General features: G+C 34.1%; 1 protein-coding gene across 1 annotated transcript in view; it reads right to left on the bottom strand.

The window, feature by feature from the left end:
• TTC6 (tetratricopeptide repeat domain 6) overlaps positions 1 to 23,942 on the bottom strand; it is a 334,483-nt gene that overhangs the window by 91,117 nt on the left and 219,424 nt on the right. Inside the window, exon 20 of the mRNA XM_074290707.1 lies at positions 5,892 to 5,968. Coding sequence (XP_074146808.1) covers positions 5,892 to 5,968 — 77 coding nt within the window. The remainder of the gene's footprint in view (positions 1 to 5,891; positions 5,969 to 23,942) is intronic.

Genomic DNA, 23,942 nt, shown 5'->3' with positions numbered 1-23,942 from the left:
GTGATTTTTCCAGGGTCATATAGGTTTACTGCCTACTTACTATGAAGTGGTAGAAAACATTAAGTACAATTAAGAAGTAGTTTGGTTTAAGAGTATCAAGGAAAGCCTGTGACAAAGTATGTCAAGATACTTATTGGTATTTAGTTATCAAAGCAAATCAATTAATACCTATGTAATACCAATCTTAATAGATCTATAATTAATTTATATAATTAATTTATAATTAATTTAGATCTATAAAATGGACAAACAGATTATTCCAACAAATACCTGTACAATGTTAATGAAACAGAGGGACTATCACTTTCCAGGCAGCTTAACATTTCCTTGCTAAAATGGAGGAAGAGAACCGATAAGACATTCTTAGGGAATATGATCAACAGGTCAAAAACGTAAGAACTTTGGGGAGAACTTTCTTCATAGAGGAATAGTAATGTCAATATCAATTCAATTAGCAATAGTTAGGGTCAATAAAAATTCAAATCATTAGATTTGTAGAATATTAAATGAAAATTGTCTGCTTCTGGATAGAGTTTATGAAATTGCTAAGATTCAAGAATAGAATTAAATAGCCCCTTATGGTGTATACCCATATAAACTTGACCAATAATATAATTACCAGAAGGATAGAACCAATGCCTGAGTCACTTAGACTTATTTGTGGAAATGGGTTTATGATGCTGATTCAGGACTACATTACTGTCATTAGAAACTGTAGACAGGTTGCCCATAAAAAGCCTAGACTTAAGTGATCAATGTAGATTATTCAAAGAAATGATAGAAACAATGCAGTACATCATTTGTAGAACACTAAATGCCTATCAATTTATTACTGAATGGCTAAACTTAAACATCAGAAGCTCATAGTCTTTCATGAACTAACAGACAATAAATCTCCATATTATAAATTTAGACCTCAAAATATCTTGGAGAATTCAATCAATAACTAGAACTGGAACTAGACTATTAGCCAAGCTGCTGCCTCAAATTACTTGAATGTTATATTAAAGAGTGTTTTAATAGGTGTTGCCATTCCAAATGCTCTTAATCAACAAATTACATTTAATGAAAACCTTTCAACATAAAGATAGAGAAAGCAGAGGAGATAAAAATCTTGTAGGAACAAGATGAAGTGTATCTCATATTTTCTTATCTAGTTATGGATTTGTGCTGATGATGCTTTTAAAGGATTAAATGAAATAATATTTTTATTCAACTATAAGAAGTTGTTTTATCTATTTGTGCAATCATTTTAGAACATCAGTAGTAGATTAGTGGCTCGTTACAGGATTGTTTCTAGAGAAGAATAAAATGATGAAATTCTATCACAATGAAGATGCAAATTCTATCACAATGAAGATGCAAATGGATCAAATACCAAATAGAAAGCTCATGTTTCATTAATACAAACAATAGAATGATTAACTTAAAGGATTTGACTGAAACCATTTTTTTTCTTCCAAAACTGGAACATAGGTCAGAGAAGATTAATTAGTTATTGGATAAAATAATTCTTGGTGGTATATGAGTTACCTTAAATCCATTATCATCAGTCTTAAATAGAACTGAGTGTGACTTTTAAGTGAGAGTCATACCAAAGCATCACACTAGTTTTTGATTAATGCATAGCATTAAATTAGAAGACTTTATTGAAAAAGAACTTAAATTTACCTTCAAAAAATATAGCTTGCCCAGGTTAACAGAGGAAGAAGTAAATAGTCTAAATAGTCCCATTTCAGAAAAAGAAATAGAACAAGCTATTAAACAACTCCCTAAGAAAAAATCCCCAGGACCAGATGGATTACATGTGAATTCTACCAAACATTTAAAGAACAACTAACTCCAATGCTACATAAACTATTTGAAAAAATAGGGATTAAAGGAGTCCTACCAAATTCCTTTTATGACACAGACATGGTACTAATACCTAAACCAGGTAGGCTGAAAACAGAGAAAGAAAATTATAGTCCAATCTCCCTAATGAATATTGATGCTAAAATCTTAAATAAAATATTAGCAAAAAGACTATAAAAAATCATCCCCAGGATAACACACTATGACTAAGTGGGATTTATACCAGGAATGCAGGGCTGGTTCAATATTAAGAAAACTATTAGCATAATAGACTATATCAATAACTAAATTAACAAAAACCATATGATCATCTCAATAGATGCAGAAAAAGCATTTGATAAAATCCAACATCCATTCCTACTAAAAACACTTGAGAGTATAGGAATAAATGGACTATTCCTTAAAATAATAAGGAGCATATATTTAAAACTGTCAGTAAACATCATATGTAATGGCGATAAACTGAAACCTTTCCAGTAAGATCAGGAGTGAAACAAGATTTCCCACTATCACCATTACTATTCAATATTGTATTAGAAATGCTAGCCTTGGCAATAAGAGTCGAGAAAGAGATTAAAGGAATAAGAGTAGGTAATGAGGAAATCAAACTATCACTCTTTGCAGATGACATGATGGTATACTTAGAGAACCCCAAAGACTCTGCTAAAAAGATATTAGAAATCATTTAGAACTTTAGCAAAGTTGCAGGATACAAAATAAATTCACATAAATCCTCAGCATTTTTATACATTACCAACACAATCCAACAGCAAGAGATACAAAGAGAAATTCTATTCAAAATAACTGTCGATAGTATAAAATATTTGGGAATATATCTACCAAAGGAAAGTCAGGAATTATATGAGCAAAATTACAAAACACCTACCACAAAAATAAAATCAGATTTAAATAATTGGAAAAATATTAAGTGCTCTTGGATAGGCCGAGCGAATATAATCAAGATGACAATACTCCCTAAACTAATCTATTTATTTAGTACTATACCAATCAGACTCCCAAGAAAGTATTTTAATGACCTAGAAAAAATAACAAAATTCATATGGAAGAACAAAAGGTGGAGAATTTCAAGGGAAGTAATGAAAAAAAAAATCAAATGAAGGTGTCCTAGCTGTACCTGATCTAGAACTATATTATAAAGCAGCAGTTACCAAAACCACTTGGTATTGGCTAAGAAATAGACTAGTTGATCAGTGGAATAGGTTAGGTTCACAGGGCAAGATAGTGAATAAAAATAGCAATCTAGTGTTTGACAAACCCAAAGATCCCAACTTTTGGGATAAGAATTCATTATTTGACAAAAACTGCTGGGAAAACTGGAAATTAGTATGGCAGAAACTAGGCATGGACACACATTTAACACCACATACTAAGATAAGATCAAAATAGGTCCATGATTTAGGCATAAAGAACGAGATCATAAATAAATTAGAGAAACATAGGATAGTTTACCTCTCAGACTTGTGGAGGAGGAAGGAATTTGTGACCAAAGGAGAACTAGAGATCATTATTGATTGCAAAATAGAAAATTTTGATTATATCAAATTAAAAAGCTTTTGTACAAACAAAACTAATGCAAACAAGATTAGAAGGGAAATAACAAATTGGGAAAACATTTTTACAGTTAAAGGTTCTGATAAAGGCCTCATCTTCAACATATACAGAGAATTGACTATAAGAAATCAAGCCATTCTCCAATTGATAAATGGTCAAAGGATATGAACAATTTTCAGATGATGAAATTGAAACTATATGAAAGAGTATATGAACTATATGAAACTCATATGAAAGAGTGTTCCAAATCACTACTGATCAGAGAAATGTAAATTAAGACAACTGTGAGATACCACTACACGCCTGTCAGATTGGTTAAGATGACAGGAAAAAATAATGATGAATGTTGGAGGGGATGTGGGAAAACTGGAACACTGATGCATTGTTGGTGGAGTTGTGAAAGAATCCAACCATTCTGGAGAGCAATCTGGAATTATGCCCAAAAAGTTATTAAACTGTGCATACCCTTTGATCCAGCAGTGGATCTGGGCTTATATATACTATATATACTTATATATATACTTATATATACTGGGCTTATATCCCAAGGAAATGCTGAAGAAGGGAAAGGGACCTGTATGTGCCAAAATGTTTGTGGCAGCCCTTTTTGTAGTGGCTAGAAACTGGAAAATGAATGGATGCCCATCAATTGGAGAATGGTTGGTAAATTATGGTATATGAATGTTATAGAATATTATTGTTCTGTAAGAAATGACCAACAGGATGAATACAGAGAGGCTTGGAGAGGCTTACGTCAACTGATGCTGAGTGAAACGAGCAGAACTAGGAGATCATTATACACTTCAACAATGAAACTGTATGAGGATGAATTCTGATGGAAGTGGATATCTTTAATATAGAGAAGAGCTAATGCAATTCCAATTGATCAATGATGGACAGAATCAGCTACACCCAGAAAAGGTACACTGGGAAATGAATGTAAACTGTTAGCATTTTTTGTTTTTCTCCCCAGGTTATTTTTACCTTCCGAATCCAATTCTTCTTTTGCAACAACAACAACAACAACAAAATTCGGTTCTGCACGTATATATTGTACCTAGGATATACTATAACATATTTAATATGTATGGGAATGCCTGCCATCTAGGAGAGGGGATGGAGGGAAGGAGGGGAAAAATTCAGAACATCAGAACAGAAGGGAGTACAAGGGATAATGTTGTAAAAAATTACCTATGCATATGTACTGTCAAAAAAATGTTATAATTATAAAATGAATTTTTAAAAAAGAAAAAAAAAAGAAAAAGAACTTAAATTATTATTTTATGATATGGAAATTTTTCCCAGTGACATCAAAATGTCATATGGACTAGATAATTTTATAATTGTTAATGTATTCCTAATAAAAAGAGACCAAAATTTGTGAGCTTGAATCTAGAGATCAAATTGAACAAATAGATAAAACCAGTATTTATAAATCTTTCAATGAGAGGGCACAGGAAGGAGGAAGAGAAAGAATCTAGAATGCAAAAGATTTTAAAAATGAATGTTACAAGATGATTTTAGGAAAAATAAAATACTAAAAAAATTTTAAATAAAAAATTTTCCTGTTTATTTCTAGAAAAGACAAGTTGAACATAAAGTTATCAAAAAGAAAGTAGAGAATGTATATGTTAAAGAGTCTGACAGATAACCTGAAGCTTAATGGGAAGAATACATTTACATAAATTAATGGTATACTTTTGGTATGGTAAAATGAACAGTAGATTTGGATGTCCAAAAAAAAACCCAAACTCTCCTTGCTATATTAATAAATCACGTAGCATATAGTGGCTACAAAAGACCAACATTTTCTGGTTAAAAAAGAAGCGAAAAGATTGCTAGATGTTTTCAGAACACACTAAGCAGGTTAAAAAATTTATAGAAATATATGTGGAATAAACAGATTTTACTTCACTAAACAATGATAATGATTGATAACAGTTATATGTTAAAATGTCAACAAAATGTCAACAAAAGATCTTCCTCTGGAAAAAGTCTCTGAAATGACTAAAATTCAAAAGCAGAATCAAAGGAGCTTTATGCATGACATCCATATAAATTCATGCAAAATAATATGTTGACAAAGATATATCAAAGAGATTGAATCAAATGGATTTGTTTACAGATATGGAAGGGTTTATGATAATGATCTAAGGTCAGGTTATTGACACTAGAAATTATAGAAAGGTTAACCTTAGGAAGTACAGACTTATTGGCTGAATCATATACATCAAAATGGTGTAGAAATCAAACAGCATTGCAGGATGTAAATTTTTAGCACATGTCAGCTACCTTGAAAACCATAATCCTATAGCTAGAATTATTCTCAAAATATTTGCTGTTCTTTATTCTAACAGCTGCAAATTTCCATTTTTTTCAAAGATTTACCTTAAAATATTTTCTCATATATTATTTGTTTAAAAATATATTGTAGTTACATAGCTATAGTTATAAATAAAATCTACCTTTGTTCATTCGTGCTACTTGGAAAATAGTGGACTTTGCAAGATCATACCGCTTCATCTCAAGTAGATAGCGTCCTCTGTAGGAATAAAAGTAGTTTTTCAGACTAAATGAGAAAAAAGGCAACTTTAAGGAATAACATAAGGGATAACCATTGTAATGAATAAATGCATAAATATGTATATAAGTTCATAAGAGGACTATGTATTTGTACATGATTTGATTAGTCAGTGCAATTTACCAAGATGAAATATTTATGAAGAATAGTTTTGAAGAGATGAGGTCAAAGTTTTAAATCCAAGTAAGTATTAAACATAATTTTCCACATTCTATTTCATTTATAATTTAAAAAAGCAAAAAATACAATTTTCCTACTCATGAAGAAGGGGATCATAAAAGAGAAGCAGCTTTGATATGTTGATAGAATTGCTTCAGTTATAACACAGAAAATAACATGCTTTGTTAAATGTTCCACAAAGTAATGGGAACTGAATAAAATAGAACTATTTAAGAAAAACAACTAGTTCTACTCTTGCATCAACCCTTTTTGTCCACTCTCAAGGGCACTTTCCTAGTTTAGGCACTCATAGTCTTTCTTCAGTTATAACACAAAAAATAACATGCTTTGTTAAATGTTCCACAAAGTAATGAGAACTGAATAAAATAGAACTATTTAAGAAAAACAACTAGTTCTACTCTTGCATCGACCCCTTTTTGTCCACTCTCAAGGGCACTTTCCTAGTTTAGGCACTCATAGTCTTTCTTCAGGTCCATTATAAATTGGCCTCCCTGTCTTATCTCTTTCACTTCAATCAATATTCTGTACACATGCAAAAATGATATCATTCCATCACTTCCCTGGCTCAGAAGCTCCACGATCTCTTTGTTGACTCTACAACAAAATACTCTTCTGTTTGATATTAAATGCCCTTGCAAATCTGGCTACAATGTAGTTTCTGGTCTTATTATCCATTATTTTTCTTCACAGTCAATGGTTTAGCCAAACAACCCAAACATTTCCTTTCACAAGAACTCAAGTGGTAGAGGGAAATGTGCTTCAGATTCAGAAGAAAGGAAATTTTTGAGGGGTGGAACCAAGATGGTGGAGAGGACATATATGTCTTTCTGAGCTTTGCGCTACTTTCAAACTATTTTATGAAACTCAGCCTCTGAATTTAGTGCATGACTGTCAGAACCCACAAATATTGGGAGTACAACACATTACCAACAGAATATAAGCTCAAAATTAACCAGAAAAGATCTGTTTTTACTCATATGGGGACAGAACGGGCTAGGCCAGGTGCAAACTCAGGCAGATAGGCAGTGAGAGCACAGAGAACAGCTCATGCTGAGCAGACCAGACGGAGGTAGGGTGTGGTCTCTGCTGGCAGAAAATCTGTGGGGAGAACTCTACCACCATGTTGGCTACTCTGCCCTGGCAGAAAGCTAGTAGATCAGCAGAGAAGCTATAAACACAGAAGGGAAAGACTATGACCCCCAAAAGCTAGGTCTTGGGACCTGGCCACACCTACCCAGCACTGGGAGGGACTCAGCACAGACATACAACTGCTAATCCCAAAGTAATCACTGCTGCTCCACTGCCGCTTTACTGCCACTTACTATTGTCTATTGAGGTAGCTTGGAAATACCCCACTACCACATAAGCAGACTGCAGCATTTTTTTTGGGGGGGGGGGGTTGGTTTTGTTTTTGTTTTTTAATGAGTAAAAAGGCAAAGTGAGCTCTAACTATAGATAGCTTCTATACTGAAAAAGAGTAGATTTCAAACCCTGAGGAGATTAAAAAGTTTGTCTCTAAATGAAAACCCAATCTTGGATATAATCTGGTGCCTACCACATAAGGCTCTCATACAGAAAATTTAAAAGGATCTTGAAAGAGGGATAGAAGAAAAAATGGGGAAAGGAAAGGAAAGCTTTACAAGAGGGTCTGGATAAGGCATATAACTCATTAAAAGATAGTGTGGAAAAAGAAAACAGAATTTGTGAACTGGAAAAAGAAAATAACTCCTGAAAAAATAAAATTGGCAAAAAGGAAAAAAATTACATGGAACAAAGAACTCATTTAATAACTCAATTGGACAAATACAAAAAGAAAATTTAAAAGTAAATGAAGAAAATAATTCATTAAAAATCAGAATTGAGTAAATGGAAATGAATGATTGGAGAAGACACTAAGAATCAGTCAAGCAAAACAAAAACAAAAATGAAAAAAATAGAAAAAAAAAAGTTAAATACCTACTTGGGAAAACAACAGACCTGGAAAACAGATCTAGGAGAGATAATCTAAGGATTATTAGATTCCCTGAAAATCATGATGAAAAACAGAGCCTAGATTTCCTAGATTCAGGAAATCATCAAAGAGACCTGCCCAGATGTCATAGAATCAGAAGGTAAAATAGCCATTGAAAGAATTCGTCAATCACCTACTGAAAAAAATCCCAAAATTAAAACTCCAAGAAATATTATAGCTAAATTCCAGAACTATCAGACTAAGGTAAAAAATACTACAAGCAGCCAGAAAAAAACAATTCAAATACTGAGGAGCCACAATAAGGATTACTCAGGATCCACATTAAAGGATCAAAGGGCCTGGAATCTGATATTCCAAAAGGCAAAGGAACTTGGAATGCAGCCAAAAATAAACTGCCCAGCTAAAGTGAGCATTTTCTTTCAGGAAAGAATATGGACATTCAATGAAATAGGTGAATTCCACTTATTTCTGATGAAAAATGTAGAGCTAAACAAAATATTTGACCTGCAAATATAGGACTAAAGAGAAGCATAAAAAGAACTCTTGAGAACTGTATTTCTGTTATGGGAATACATAGAGAGTGCATGTATAATTTGATTTTACTGTTATAATTTTTAAAAAGGAATTAGAAGTGGAAAGAGGATTGTACCAGAAAAAGGGAAAAGTGGAGGTAAAAAGAGGAAAATTACATCTCACAAAGAGACAAAGGAAACCTATCATATCTGAGGGAAAGAAAGGAGGGGGATGAATGTAGTGTGACTTTTATTCTCATCAGAACTGGCTCAAAGAGAAAATATTAGACACATTTGGTTTACAAAGAAACTTCTCCCACCTCATTGAAAAGTGGGAGGGGAAAAGGGAAAAGAGAAGGGGTAGGCTAAATAGAAGGGAATACAGAAATAGTAAGGGAAAGGTTTAAGAAAGGGGGAGGGACTCTAAGGGGGAGGGAAGGATTTTAAAGAAAGAGGACTGTGTAAGGCAAGTGGTGCTCATAAGTTTAATACTGGGAAAGGAGGAAAGGGGGAAAGGAAAGAGAAAAGCATAATCTGGGGATAACAAAATGGCAGGAAATACAGAATTAGTAGTTTTAACTGAAATGTGAATGGGGTAAACTCCCCATAAAGCAGAGGCACATCGAAGACTGGATCAAAAGCCAGAATCCGAGAATATATTGTTTACAGGAAACACATTTGAAGCAGGGTGATACATACAAAGTAAAGGTAAAAGGTTGGAGCAGAATCTACTATGCTTCAGATGAAGTCAAAAAAGCAGGGGTAGTTATCCTGATCAAGCAAAAGCAAAAATTGATCTAATTAAAAGTGATGAGGAAGGGCACTAAAGGGTAGTATAGACAATGAAGCAATATCAACACTAAATACATATGCACCAAATAGTATAGCTTCTAAATTCCTAAAGGAGAAGTTAAAAGAGCAGCAAGAAGAAATAGACAACAAAACTATAGTGGAAGATCTCAATCTTGCACTCTCAGAATTAGATAAATCAAACCACAAAATAAATAAGAAAGAATTTAAAGAGGTAAATAGAATACTAGAAAAGTTAGGTATGACAGATCTTTGGAGAAAACTAACTGGAGACAGAAAGGAATATACTTTCTTCTTGGCAGTTCATGGAATCTTTACAAAAACTGACCATATATTAGGACATAAAGATCTCAAAATCAAATGAAGAAAGGCAGAAATAGTAAATGCATTCTTTTCAGATCACAATACAATAAAAATTATATTCAATAAAAAGCCAGGGGAAAATAGACCAAAAAGTAATTGGAAATTAAAGAATAAATGAGTGAAACAGCAAATCATAGACACAATTAACATTTTCACCCAGGAAAATGACAATAATGAGACAACATACCAAAATATGTGATGCAGCCAAAATGGCAGTAAGGAGAAATTTTATATCTCTAGAGGCTTACTTACATAAAATAGAGAAAATCAGTGAATTAGGCTAACAACTAAAAAAGCTAGAAAAAAGAACAAATTTAAAAAAACCCAAACACTAAACTTGAAAATTTAAAAATAAAAGGAGAGATTAATAAAATTGAAAATTAAAAAATCTATTGAATTGGTTCTATGAAAAAAACCCAACAAAATAGATAAACCTTTGGCAAATTTGATTAGAAAAAGTAAAGAGAAAAATCAAATTGTTAGTCTTAAAAATGAAAAGGGGGAACTTTCCACTAATTAATTAAGAGGAAATTAGAGCAATAATTAGGAGTTACTTTGCCCAATTTTATACCAATAAATTTGATAACTTAAATGAAATAGATGAATGCCTTCAAAAACATAGGTTGCCTCAGATTAACAGAGGAAGATGTAAATTGGTTAAATAGAATAGAAAAAGAATTCCCTAAGAAAAAATCCCCAGGACCAGATGGATTTACATGTGAATTATATCAAACACTTAAAGAACAATAACTCCAATGCTATATAAACTATTTGAAAAAATAGGGAATGAAGGAGTCCTACCAAATTCCTTTTATGACACAGACATGGTACTGATACCTAAACCAGGTAGGTTAAAAACAGAGAAAGAAAATTATAGACCAATTTCCCTAATGAACATTGATGCAAAAAATCTTCACTAAAATATTAGCAAAAAGATTACAAAAAAAAATCATCCCTAGGATAAATACACCATGATCAAGTAGGATTTATACCAGAAATGCAGGGCTGTTTTAATATTAGGAAAACTATTAGTATAATTGACTATATCAATAACCAAATTAACAAAAACCATATGATCATCTCCTATCAATAGATACAGAAAAAGCATTTGGTAAAATCCAACATTCATTTCTATTAAAAAATACTAGAGAGTATAGGAATAAATGGGCTTTTCCTTAAAATAGTCAGTAGAGCATCATATGTAATGGTGATCGACTGGAACCATTCCCAATAAAATCAGGAGTGAAACAAGGTTGTCCACTACCACCATTACTATTCAATATTGTATTAGAAATGCTAGCTTCAGCAATAGGAGATGAAAAAGAAATTAAAGGAGTTAGAGTAGGTAATGAGGAAACCAAATTATCACTCTTTACAGATGATGTGATGATATTACTTAGAGAACCCCAGAGATTCTACTAAAAAGCTATTAGAAATAATCCACAACTTTAGCAAAGTTTCAGGATACAAAATAATCCACATAAATCATCAGCATTTTTATACAAAATCCAACAGCAAGAGATACAAAGAGAAATCCCATTTAAAATAATTGTTGATACAAGATGAGTTCAGAAAGGCCTGGAGAGGCTTACATGAACTGATGCTGAGTGAAATGAGCAGGACCAGGAGATCATTATATACTTCAACAACAATACTATATGATGATCAATTCTGATGGATGTGGCCATCTTCAACAATGAGATGAACCAAATTAGTTCCAATAGAGCAGTAATGAATTGAACCAGTTACACCCAGTGAAAGAACTCTGGGAGATGACTATGAAACACTACATAGAATTCCCAATCCCCCTGTTTTTGTCCACCTACATTTTTTATTTCCTTCACAGACTAATTGTACACTATTTCAAAGTCTGATTCTTTTTTGTAACAGCAAAATAACTGTTTGGACATGTATACATATATTGTATTTAATTTATACTTTTAACATATGTAACATGTATTGGTCAACCTGCCATCTGGGGGAGGGGGTGGGAGGAAGGAGGGGAAAAATTGGAACAAATGGCTTGGCAATTGTCAGTGCTGTAAAATTACCCATGCATATATCTTGTAAATAAAAAGCTATAATAAAAAATAAAATAAAATAATTGTTGATAGTATAAAATATTTGGGAATCTATCTGCCAAGGGAAAGTCAGAACTATGTAAACAAAAGTATAAAACACTTTCCACACAAATAAAGTCTTCTCTAAGCAATTAGAAAAATATTAAGTGCTCTTGGATAGGTCAAGCAAATATAATTAAAGATGACAATATTATCTAAACTAATCTATCTATTTAGTGATATACCAATCAGACACCCAAGAAACTATTTTTTTAATATTTATTTTTTTTATAATATTATCCCTTGTATTCATTTTTCCAAATTATCCTCTCCCTCCCCCTGTGACAGGTAATCCCATACATTTTACATGTGTTACAGTATAACCTAGATACAATATATGTGTGTAAATACCACTTTCTTGTTGCACATTAAGTATTAGCTTCCGAAGGTATAAGTAACCTAGGTAGATAGACAGTAGTGCTAACAATTTACATTCACTCCCCAGTGTTCCTTCTCTGGGTGTAGTTATTTCTGTCCATCATTGATCAACTGGAAGTGAGTTGGATCTTCTTTATGTTGAAGATATCCACTTCCATCAGAATACCTCTTCATGCAGCATTGAAGTGTACAGCGATCTTCTGGTTCTGTTCATTTCACTCAGCATCAGTTGATGTAAGTCTCTCCAAGCCTCTCTGTATTCCTCCTGCTGGTCCTTTCTTATAGAGCAATAATATTCCATAACCTTCATATACCATAATTTACCCACCCATTCTCCAATTGATGGGCATCCATTCAACTTCCAGTTTCTAGCTACAACAAAAAAAGCTGCCACAAACATTTTGGCACATACAGGTCCCTTTCCCTTCTTTAGTATTTCTTTGGGATATAATCCCAATAACAGCAATGCTGGGTCAAAGGGTATACACAGTTTGATAACTTTTTGGGCATAGTTCCAAATTGCTCTCCAGAATGGCTGGATTCTTTCACAACTCCACCAACAATGTATCAGTGTCCCAGTTTTCCCACATCCCCTCCAACATTCATCATTATTTGTTCCTGTCATCTTAGCCAATCTGACAGGTGTGTAGTGGTATCTCAGAGTTGTCTTAATTTGCATTTCTCTGATCAGTGGTGATTTGGAATACTTTCATATGAGTGGAAATAGTTTCAATTTCATCATCTGAGAATTGTCTGTTCATATCCTTTGACCATTTATCAATTGGAGAATGGTTTGATTTCTTATAAATTAGTGTCAGTTCTCTATATATTTTGGAAATGAGACCTTTGTCAGAACCTTTACTTTTAAAAATATTTTCCCAATTTGTTACTTCCCTTCTAATCTTGTTTGCCTTAGTATTGTTTATACAGAAACTTTTTAGTTTGATGTAATCAAAATCTTCTCTTTTGTGATCAATAATGATCTCTAGTTCTCCTCTGGTCATAAATTCCTTCCTCCTCCACAGGTCTGAGAGGTAGACTATTTTCTGTTTCTCTAATCTATTTATTATCTCACTCTTTATGCCTAAATCATGGACCCATTTTGATCTTATCTTGGTATATGGTGTTAAGTGTGGATCCATATCTAATTTCTGCCATAGTAATTTCCAGTTTTCCCAACAGTTTTTTCCAAATAATGAATTTTTGTCCCTAATGTTGGTATCTTTGGGTTTGTCAAAGATTAGATTGCTATAGATGTACCCTTTTTTGTCCTTTGTATCTAATCTGTTCCACTGATCTACCGGTCTATTTATTAGCCAGTACCAAATGGTTTTGGTGACTGCTGCTATATAATATAGCTTTAGATCAGGTACACTTAGACCACCTTCCTCTGACTTTTTTTTCATTAGTTCCCTTGCAATTTTCAACCTTTTATTCTTCCATATGAATTTTGTTGTTATTTTTTTCTAGGTCATTAAAATAGTTCCAAGAAACTATTTTAATGACCTAGAAAAAATAACAACAAAATTCATTTGGTCAAGAATTTCAAGGGAACTAATGGAAAAAAAAATCAAATGATTGTGGCCTAGTTGTACTTGATCTAAAATTGTGTTATAAAGTAGCGGTCACCAAAACCATTTGGTATTGGCTAAGAAATAGACTAGTTGATCAGTGGAATAGGTTAGGTGCACAGGACAAAATAGTCAATAACTATCTATAACAATCTAGTGTTTGACAAAGCCAAAGACCCCAACTTTTGGAATACGAATTCACTATTTGACAAAAACTGCTGGGAAAATTGGAAATTAGTATGGCAGAAACTCGGCATTGACCCACACTTAACACCATACACCAAGATAAGATCAAAATGGTTTCATGATCTAGGCATAAAGAATGAGATTATAAATAAATTAGAAGAACATAGAATAGTTTACCTCTCAGACTTGTGGAGGAGGAAAGAATTTGTGTCCAAAGAAGAACTAGAGATCATTATTGATCATAAAATAGAAAATTTTGATTATATCAATTTGAAAACTTTTGTACAAAGAAAACTAATGCAGACAAGAAGCAATAAACTGGGAAAACATTTTTACAGTTAAAGGTTCTGATAAAGGTCTCATTTCAAAAATGTATAGGGAATTGACTCTAATTTATAAGAAATCAAGCCATTCTCCAATTGATAAGTGGTCAAAAGATATGAACAGACAATTTTCGGACGAAGAAATTGAAAATATTTCTAGTCATATGAAAAGGTGTTTCAAATCATTATTGATCAGAGAAATGCAAATTAAGACAACTTTGAGATATCACTACACACCTATCAGATTGGCTAAGATGACAGGAAACGATAATGAAGAATGTTGGAGGGGATGTGGGAAAAGTGGGACACTGATTTATTCTTGGTGTAGTTGTGATTGGATCCAAACATTCTGAAGAGCAATTTGGAACTATACTCAAAAAGTTATCAAACTGTGCATATCCTTTGATTCAGCAGTGTTACTACTGGGCTTGTATCCCAAAGAGATATTAAAGAAGGGAAAGGGCCCACACATGTGCAAAAATGTTTGTGGCAGTCCTTTTTGTAGTGGCAAGAAACTGGAAATTGAGTGGATGCCCATCAATTGGAAAATGGTTAAATAAGTTATGGTATATGAATGTTATAGAATATTATTGTTGCATAAGAAATGACAGCAGGATGAATACAGAGAGGCTTGGAGGGACTTACAGGAACTGATGCTGAGTGAAATAAACAGAACCAGGAGATCATTATACAGTTCAACAACAATACTATATGAGGATCAATTCTGATGGACATGGCTCTCTTCAACAATGAGCGGATCCAAATAAGTTATAATTGATCAGTAATGAACAGAACCAACTACACCCAGCAAAGAAACACTGGTAAATTAGTGTGGATCACAACATAGCATTTCCACTCTTTTTGTTATCATTTGCTTGCATTTTTGTTTTTCTTCTCAGGTTATTTTTACCTTCTTTCTAAATCTGATTTTTCTTGTGCAGCAAGATAAGTGTATAAAAATGTGTGTGTGTGTGTGTGTGTGTGTTTGTGTGTGTACATATATATATATATATATATATATATATATATATGTATGTATATATATATATACACATGTAGTATTTAACATATACTTTAACATATTTAACATTTATGGGACTACCTGTCATCTAAGGGAGAGGGTGGAGGGAAGGAGGGGAAAAGTTGCAACAGAATTTTTTGCAAGGGTTAATGTTGAAAAATTACTCATGCTTATGTTTTGTCAATAAAAAAAAATCTATATTCATAATAAAAAAAGAAAGCAAATTTTTTTGTGTTTTGATTATTGCTATATCTTGTAGGGAATTATCCTTTTACATATAAACTAATTGACACTAATGATTACAAACACTCTAATCACTTAAGATCTCAATAACATCAGTGACATTCCCTGTAACTGGTAATTGATATTGAAAGGATACCAACAGAATAGAGGCATTAGAAGAAACACATAAATTCTCAAATATCCCTATAAAGGATAGCTTGAGGGAAAAATGTAACCATTAATTGTGGATTTGCAACTTGCCAGTGTAATAAAAGCTCAGATAAAGCCCCTCCAGAGCTTACAAAAGGTTACATAGGCTTATGCCATTGTAAAAATGATTAAATTACTATCAGTATAGTATCAGAAACGACATTTGTACTCGCATGATTCTTGGCCCAGTTAATTTGCCATTTAATTTCTCTGAGTTTCAGTTTCTTTATCAATAAAATGAGAAAAACTTGGTTATTGTCCTTCATACTTGAAGAGGACCAAAAAGATATCACTATATTGTGGTCAATGTTCACTGTGCCTGATTGTGGCTGATCAAACAAATAGGAGTTTGGGGTTTTCTATTTCCAGTGAGTAAGGCATAAAGATGTCTTTATGAATATCTGGAATGGAGTGTTGTTTTTTTTTTAATTTGTGGATCTCATGTTTCTTTTGAGCTATTGCAATTCTGTTTTGCTCAGAGAGCAAATAACAAAATCACTTTTTTGATGTGGGCATGTCATGCTAGGAAGTTCTTTGCCAATGCTGTCCATTTTTCAGTATTCTTCCAGAGTTCTTCAGAAAAAAGAACTTGATTTGGGTCAGTCTTGAGACCGTCCTTGTATTGCTACTTCTGACCTTTGTGTGAGTGCTTGAGTTGTGTGAGATCTCTGTCAAATAGTATTTTAAGCAAATAAAAATTTGACATTTGAGTAATATGGCCATGCTATTGAAGTTGTGTTCTCTGCAGCAGAATTTGAATGCTTCAAAGTTCAGCTCAAAAAAGTACCTCAGCATCTGGTACCTTATTTTGTGAGGTGATTTTCAGAATCTTTCTAAGACAATTCAAATACAAGTAATTCAGTTTCCTGGTACTGGACTTGCATACTATCCAGACTTCACAGGCATACAACAATGAGGACAGCACAACAGCTCTATAGACTTTGAGTTTAGTAGGTTGCCTAATACCTCTTCTCTCTCACACTTTCCTTTGGAGCTTCTCAAACACTGAACTAATCCTGGTAATGTGTGCACTAACCTTATTATCAATATGTATATCCCTGGAAAGTATACTACCAAGGTCAAGCAAACTTAATCACAGCATTCAGGATTTCTCCATGTGTTGTAACTGATGTTTCCACTTATAGTATAGTGCTAACTGATGGAGAACTTCTTTTCTTGGTGTTGTCATACTTAGTATAAGTGACAGAGTATCAATCTCTATCTTTTTACATTGCAGACTCAGGGTTAGCATTGAGTAAATAATCATCTGAGTAAGAAAAATCATATATCAGCTCTCCCTCCATTTTAATCTTGGCTTATAGCCCCTCCAAGTTTAATAATTTATTGTCAGTGCAATTGTTAATTCTCATGCCATTTTTATCCTTGTTGAAGACATCAAACATTGAACAACATCACTAAAAACATCATGCAAAAAGTATGGCAGCAAGCAAATATCCTTATTTCATTCCACTGATAATTTAGAAAGTATAAGAGCATTGTCCATTAACCAGAACCTGTGCAAGTATGCCATTTGGAACTAACATACAATGTAATACAATACAGATTTTGTCATGATCTCCCACAAATACTCATGACTGACAGTATGATCAGATTGATGGATGTTTTGTATAGATTTCTGTTTTGCTCCTGGCATTTTTCTCAGACTTGTCAGGCAGTATGTAAACCATTCTTTGGCCCTTTCTGAAGCCATACTAGCTCTTGAGTAGATGACATCTTCCCAGGTGAAAGATCAACTTATTACAGAGAATTCTGGCAAGAATCTTGCCTGTGAGGGAGGATTCTGGGGAGATGGCCAAGTAGGTTGGTAAATTTCAGGCTCTCCTGATTTCCCCCACTAATAGAACAAATTTTGCACCTCAGGGCAAACATAGATTGGTGAAAAACCAAGATGACTTGGAGCAGAAAAGGGGTCTTCCTTCTCATACAACCTAACAAGATCTGAAGAAATTCCCTAGGGGCAGGCTGAGATTAACTTGTCTGAAGTGCAAACTCTTCTGGGCTAGCTCCCCGGAAACATCAAGTGAGGATCAAATTGGTTGTGTCTGGAGCCTCAGCAGGAATCACAGAAACTTTCACCTCCCAGACTGTTTGTCCAGTGGGGATTTGAGTCCTGGAAATTAGAGTGAACCTCAGCGGATTGGAAACACCAGGACCAGCTGTGCTGTTGAGATATGGCATTGGAAAGCAGCAGGATAGAAGGGTACTTCTGATTGTGGACACTAGTAGGAGGGTAGAGCTCTTAGTTTAGGGTTCCTAATCAAAGTGGAGAACTGAAGGGAAGCTTGAGGTACCATTCCACCCACCCCATGATTAGAGATCCTTACACAAATACCTCTTATTTTTAAAAAAAAATGAACCAGCAAAGAAAAAAAAAACCCATCATTGAAACATATTATAAAGACCGGGATTCATCTTCAGAGGAGGACACTTTAACTTTTACCCCAAAGAGTAACATGAAATGGCTCCCTGCCCAGAGAGAATTTACAGAAGAATGCAAAAAAAAATAATTCAAAAATCAAATAAAACATTGAGGAAAACTTAAAGAAAAAAATTAAAACTACCCAAGGAAAACAAGATGATTGTAAAAAAAAAAAAAAAAAAAAAAAAGTTAAATCAATTAGAAAAAAAGGTACAGAGTCTCAATGATGAAAATAATTCTTTGAAAATTAGAAATTGGGCAAGGGGAAGCCAGTGAAGCTATGAGAGACTAAGAAATAGCAAAACAGATTATAAAGAATGAGAAAATAGAACAAAATGTGAAATCTCATAAGAAAGACAAAAGATCTGGAGAACAGATGAAGAAGAGAAAATATAATAATTGGACTGCTGTTAGGATTACAAGGTGATAACTCAGGTTGTCTAAACAATTCTCTAGCTCAGAGTTCACACATTTAGGAGTTTACACCTTTAGACTTCTGAAAAAGAGTTTACACCTTTAAAAGGAGTTCTGAAAAGGAGTTTACACAACCTTTAAAAAGAGCAAGTTCATTGGTTGAAGGAGTTCCCACAAGTGCCTGGGAGTTCTCACAATTCCATTCTCTTCGAGGATAAAAGGCAACATTGAGTCTGAAGAGTCAGTCTAGACTGGGAGATTGAGTTGAAAGGGCAGTCTGGGAGGACGTACTAGACTAGGAGAAGAACAAGACTTTCTGGGAGAACTTTAGGGAATCTCGAGGAGATTCAGAGCCAGGATTCAGGAAGAAAAGGATTCAAGATTCTATCTTTGCTCTGGCTGGAGGCTCCAGAAGCTTCCCAAGAAACCTGCACACAGAGAAAAGGATTCACAGAGAAAAGAAACCTCCTCCCAGAGAAGGATTATAACTGAGAGATGACAGGACTTTACAGCCTGCCAGAAAGTTGTGAAAAAAAAAGAGAACCTTGATACAATAATGCAGGAAAAAATCCTAGAAATCTGTCCTGGAGTGAAAAAACATGAGGGGAAAGTAGAAATAGAAAAAATTTACTGATCATCACCTCAAAGAGACCCTTTGTGGAAAACACATAGGAATATTACTGCCAAATTTCAAAACCCCTAGAACAAAGAGAAAATTTTGCAAAAAACAAGAAAAAAAATCAATTCAAATACACTGGATTTACAGTTAGAATTGTACAAGACTTAACAGCAGCTATAATAAAAGAAATTATCTATAATTTTGAATGAGAAAAAAAATGGACATTCAATGAACTTGGAGATTTTCATGACTTTCTATCAAGCAAACCCGAACTTAATAAAAGGAACATGAACAAACTGTTTAAACATGGACAAATTGTTTATTTTTTTTACATAAAAAATGTATACTTTGTGTTTACGATTTACATCAATAATAGGATAAGCTCAAGAGAAAGATTAGCAGAGTAAAGGTAAAAATAGTAATCATGTTATAAAAATGAAATACAGAATTGACACAGAGACATTAAAGGGGAGAGGAAGGCTTGTAGTTCTGAAAACTTACATCAGGAATGGGTTCAATAGACAACACTACACATGTACCATGAAGGGTATAGCACCCTCCAAAATCTATAAAGAAATAAGAAGGGAGGGATAGGTGTATGGAGAAACAAAGGGGTAAAGGAAAAAGACAAGGGAGGGATTTCTTGGGTGGGAGAAGACTAAGTAATAGTAAGCCAAGCAGAATTTAATGAGTCAGCAGAGATAGGAAAGATGTATGAATGTGGTGTATGTATGTGTGTGAGTGTGTGTGTATATATATATCTACATATGTATACATAAATATATTTTCCCTTAATTGTAGCTTGTTTGGAGGTAGTAAAGGGATGAAAGGGGGAAAAATAAAGTGAAAAAGGTGTGCAGTAGTGCTAGGGTATGGGACTCTGCTGAGAAGGAATACAGAGGCTACCTCAACCTTTGATGCACAATAAGTTTTCTGCCATGGTGCAGAAACGCCCTTGTTGAGTGATGAACAGTGATACATGGCATGAGAACAGGTTCAGCCTGAGAGTTACAGTGTAGTTGCTCCTAAGAAGGGATTCCTTGACAGGGCCTCTCGCCTGTGAGCAGGTTGCTAACTTGTTGGCTCTTCTCCCATTGGCAGATACCATGCATACACAAAGTCCATGAGCTGCTTCTCTGAACAGTGACTGGGGATTTCCTACTGTTCATGCACTGATCATGCTTGTAAAAATGTATATCAACAAGGTTGTATGGCATAATAAACTGGAGCTCTTTTCATACTCTATGAGCCTCCCCCCTCATTTATCTTGCCTCTGAGATGAAAGGGCTCACAGATTTTTGAGCTCTTAAGATGGAGGCAACACAACAGAGAATAAAAGAATAATTTACAAGGAAGTAAGGAAAAAGCAAACACTCGTGAATATAATTTCTTCTAATATATATTACTTTCTTAAATTGGTATTTTATATATATATTGAATTCTACCTGATGTTCTGTTGGGCACATGATAAATTTTTGTTTGTTTCATTTTGTTTATATTGCTTTTCTGTTTTTCTTTTTTCTTACTCTGTTTATTCAAATTAAATAAATTTTGGGGAGAAAAGAATCTTGCTAGCAATGACAGAGGAAAGATTACCCCTATGATTGTTACAAGTGAACCTTTTCCTCTTTATAGAGATGGACAATGGAAGCATCTTTAAACTCCTGGGGAGTAATCTCCTCTTGCCATATGACCTGGAAAATTTGTCAGCTTTTATATAAGCAATGGATCCCCTGCCTTGTAAATCTCAACTGGAATACTGCCATGTAAGAGGAACCTAATGTCATTTAAAATCTATTCTTTATTTCAAAGTTTGGCTAGAGGGTAATTGATTTCAACCAGAGGCCTGCTGAATCCTACTGCTTCAGTCTAGTGAAAAGATGACCCTATGGCCTGGGCTGCCAGTGTGTAGGCTTGTGACTACAGCTCCCAGTGTTTCTGTACCTTCTGCTTTGTACATTGCCACAGGACTTCAAGATATGATGTAATGTCTTTTGACTTGTGCATAAATTGGATTTAAGTGAGGCAGAGTTTTGTGAAATTGTTGGTCTCCTCTCTCCCAGAGTCCAAATGGCAAAACAAAAGTCAAGATGACTTGGGATGTAGTTTTTAACTTTGGCATCTTCAATGTCAAATAAAACTCTAAGCATTCCACAACGTCTGCTTTACCTGCCTCCATGGACATTGAAATAAATTGTTCTTATTCACCCATTTTCCCAGAGGAATTCTTTTGTTTGGGAAGACATTCTGCTAATTCACTGATGGGATTGAGGCTCATCAATTACCCTTAATCTGATTTAGCTTGTCTCTCACAATGGTTTACCAGAGTGTGGTTGCTCTGCGTTCCACAGCTTCTTAGAGACACAGTTGAGTACTGGATGATTAGTTGGACATCAAAGGTAGAAAACAGCCCTGAAAGGGCTTTTTAGCCCTCATGGTTGAGGTATGAGTTTTCCCTGAATACTCTAAGAAAAACCTAAAACATAGGAATGCTACCTGAGAAGATAAATGTTTTGTTGGACCACTGAAGGATTAAAGAGTCAAAATATAAATGATTGAAATAATGGTTTTTACTTATAGGGAAAGTAGATATTTTCCCTGGGTAGTATAAATGGTTTGTTTTATAGATATCTTAAACTTTAACACATCCAAAGTAGAACTTACCTTTACCCCAAAATTCATCTATTTTATAAACTTTCCTATTTCTGCTAAGAGCACCACCATTCTTCCAGCAATCCAAATTTGCATTATCACTCTTCCTCACTGTACACATCAAACCAATTGCAAATTTTGTCCATTTTTACCTTTATGATGTTGCTCATATCTATTTCTTTCTCTTTATACATAGTTACCGCTGTAGTGGACAATTCTAAACTCCTCTAAATTGGTCTCCTTATTTCAAGTATCTTTTCTTTTTCAATCTATCTTCCATCCTGTTGCTAAAGTGATTTCCCTAATGTACCAGTTTAATTGTTTCATTTTCCCACTCAGTGAACTCTAAGGGCTCCCTGTTACCTCTATGATTAAATATAAACTTCTCTATTTGGCATTTAAAACTTTCACGACCTGGCCCCAACTTAGATTCCAACTTATTTATGCCCCAACCTATGTTCCAATTTACTTATACATTTGATCTAGCGAGACTGACCTTGCTGTTCCTCAGATTTGACATGCCATTTTCTGTCTTCATTTCTGTCTTATTAAATTCACTATTATCCCCCCCACTTGGAAACCCTTGTTTCCTTCAAAACTCAGATTTAATGCTATTTCCAATAACTTTTATTGATTTTGCACACACACACATATACACATACACAGACATGTACTGTCTCCCTGCTAGAACATAATCTCAAAGGTTTTAAACTGTCTTTGAATTTATCCAGTTACTAGACTAATGCCTTCATTGTTTAATAAAGAGAAAAAGTATAGAATACTTGAAATGAATTAATTTTTGCAGGAATGCTTCACAGAAAGCTTGGTAATGACCTCACAAGGTCATTCTGAGGATTCAGAGATATGAAAATATTTTGAAAGCTACTAAGTCTTATTACAAATGTAATGAGTGATTGTAATATAACTCATTGCTTCAGGTAATCTGTGATCTCATTGATATGTAGAATTTTCTCCAATGGTGAAAATCCAAATTGTCACATATTATGCTATTTCATTGTCATCCATGTCCTCCATAAGTTCTTCCTAGCAGATTTGTCCATCATATTGGAGGCTTTCCTCTTAACTTTTAAACATTGTTACCTATCTCTTATCTTTCACTCTGCTCCATGATTTACCTTCTTCAATCATACATTTCCTTTGTATAATACATTTCCTTTTAAGTCACTTCTTGTTGCCTAGGTCATTGTTGGGCAGTCTACTTATGCTCATCATTCATTCAATCCAAAAAATCTAGTCCAAGGGGCAGCTAGATAATGCAGAGCAGCAGCCCTGAAGTCAGGAGGACCTGAGTTCAAGTCTGGTTTCAGACACTTAACACTTCCTAACTGTGTGACTGTGGCAAGTCACTTAACCCCAATTGCCTCAGCAAAAAAAAAAAAAAAAAAAAAAAATCTAGTCCAATAAGCATATATTAAGCATCTATGATAACTGGGAATGTAATTAGTAAAAAGAAACTCTCTTCTTTTAATGAGCTTACAATTTAAGGAGACAGACAATACACAAAAGGAGATAAGAAAGTGGGGTGGAGGGATGGGACACAAAGTGTGGGAGCTGGTATGGGAGCATCATGTTCCAGAGAATTGAACCTAGTCAGGATAGCAGATGCAGAGTAGAATGATGAGAATCCAGTTTCTGCCTCTCTAAAGGAAAGCATTGGGAGGAGTTTGTTACTCTCCCTCTAGCCCTTCAATCAGAAAAGAGAGAAGACTGAGGGAGTTGGTATTAAGGCTTGAATTAGATGATTTAGAAGTGAGGAGTTTATATCCTGGGAGGGGCATCTTGTTTAGTAAAGCTAAAACCAAGAAGAGCAGCAGATACAAAATGGAGTGCTTATCATCATCATGTATCTCTCTCCATTGTCCTTTGGGCCATCAACAATTCTGATTTTCCATGGTTCAGTTAATGCATTACCAGAAAACTA

This window comes from Sminthopsis crassicaudata, chromosome 2 (assembly GCF_048593235.1).
Source record: "Sminthopsis crassicaudata isolate SCR6 chromosome 2, ASM4859323v1, whole genome shotgun sequence".
In the NCBI taxonomy this organism is placed as follows: domain Eukaryota; kingdom Metazoa; phylum Chordata; class Mammalia; order Dasyuromorphia; family Dasyuridae; genus Sminthopsis; species Sminthopsis crassicaudata.
This window is presented reverse-complemented; position numbering and strand designations above follow the sequence as displayed.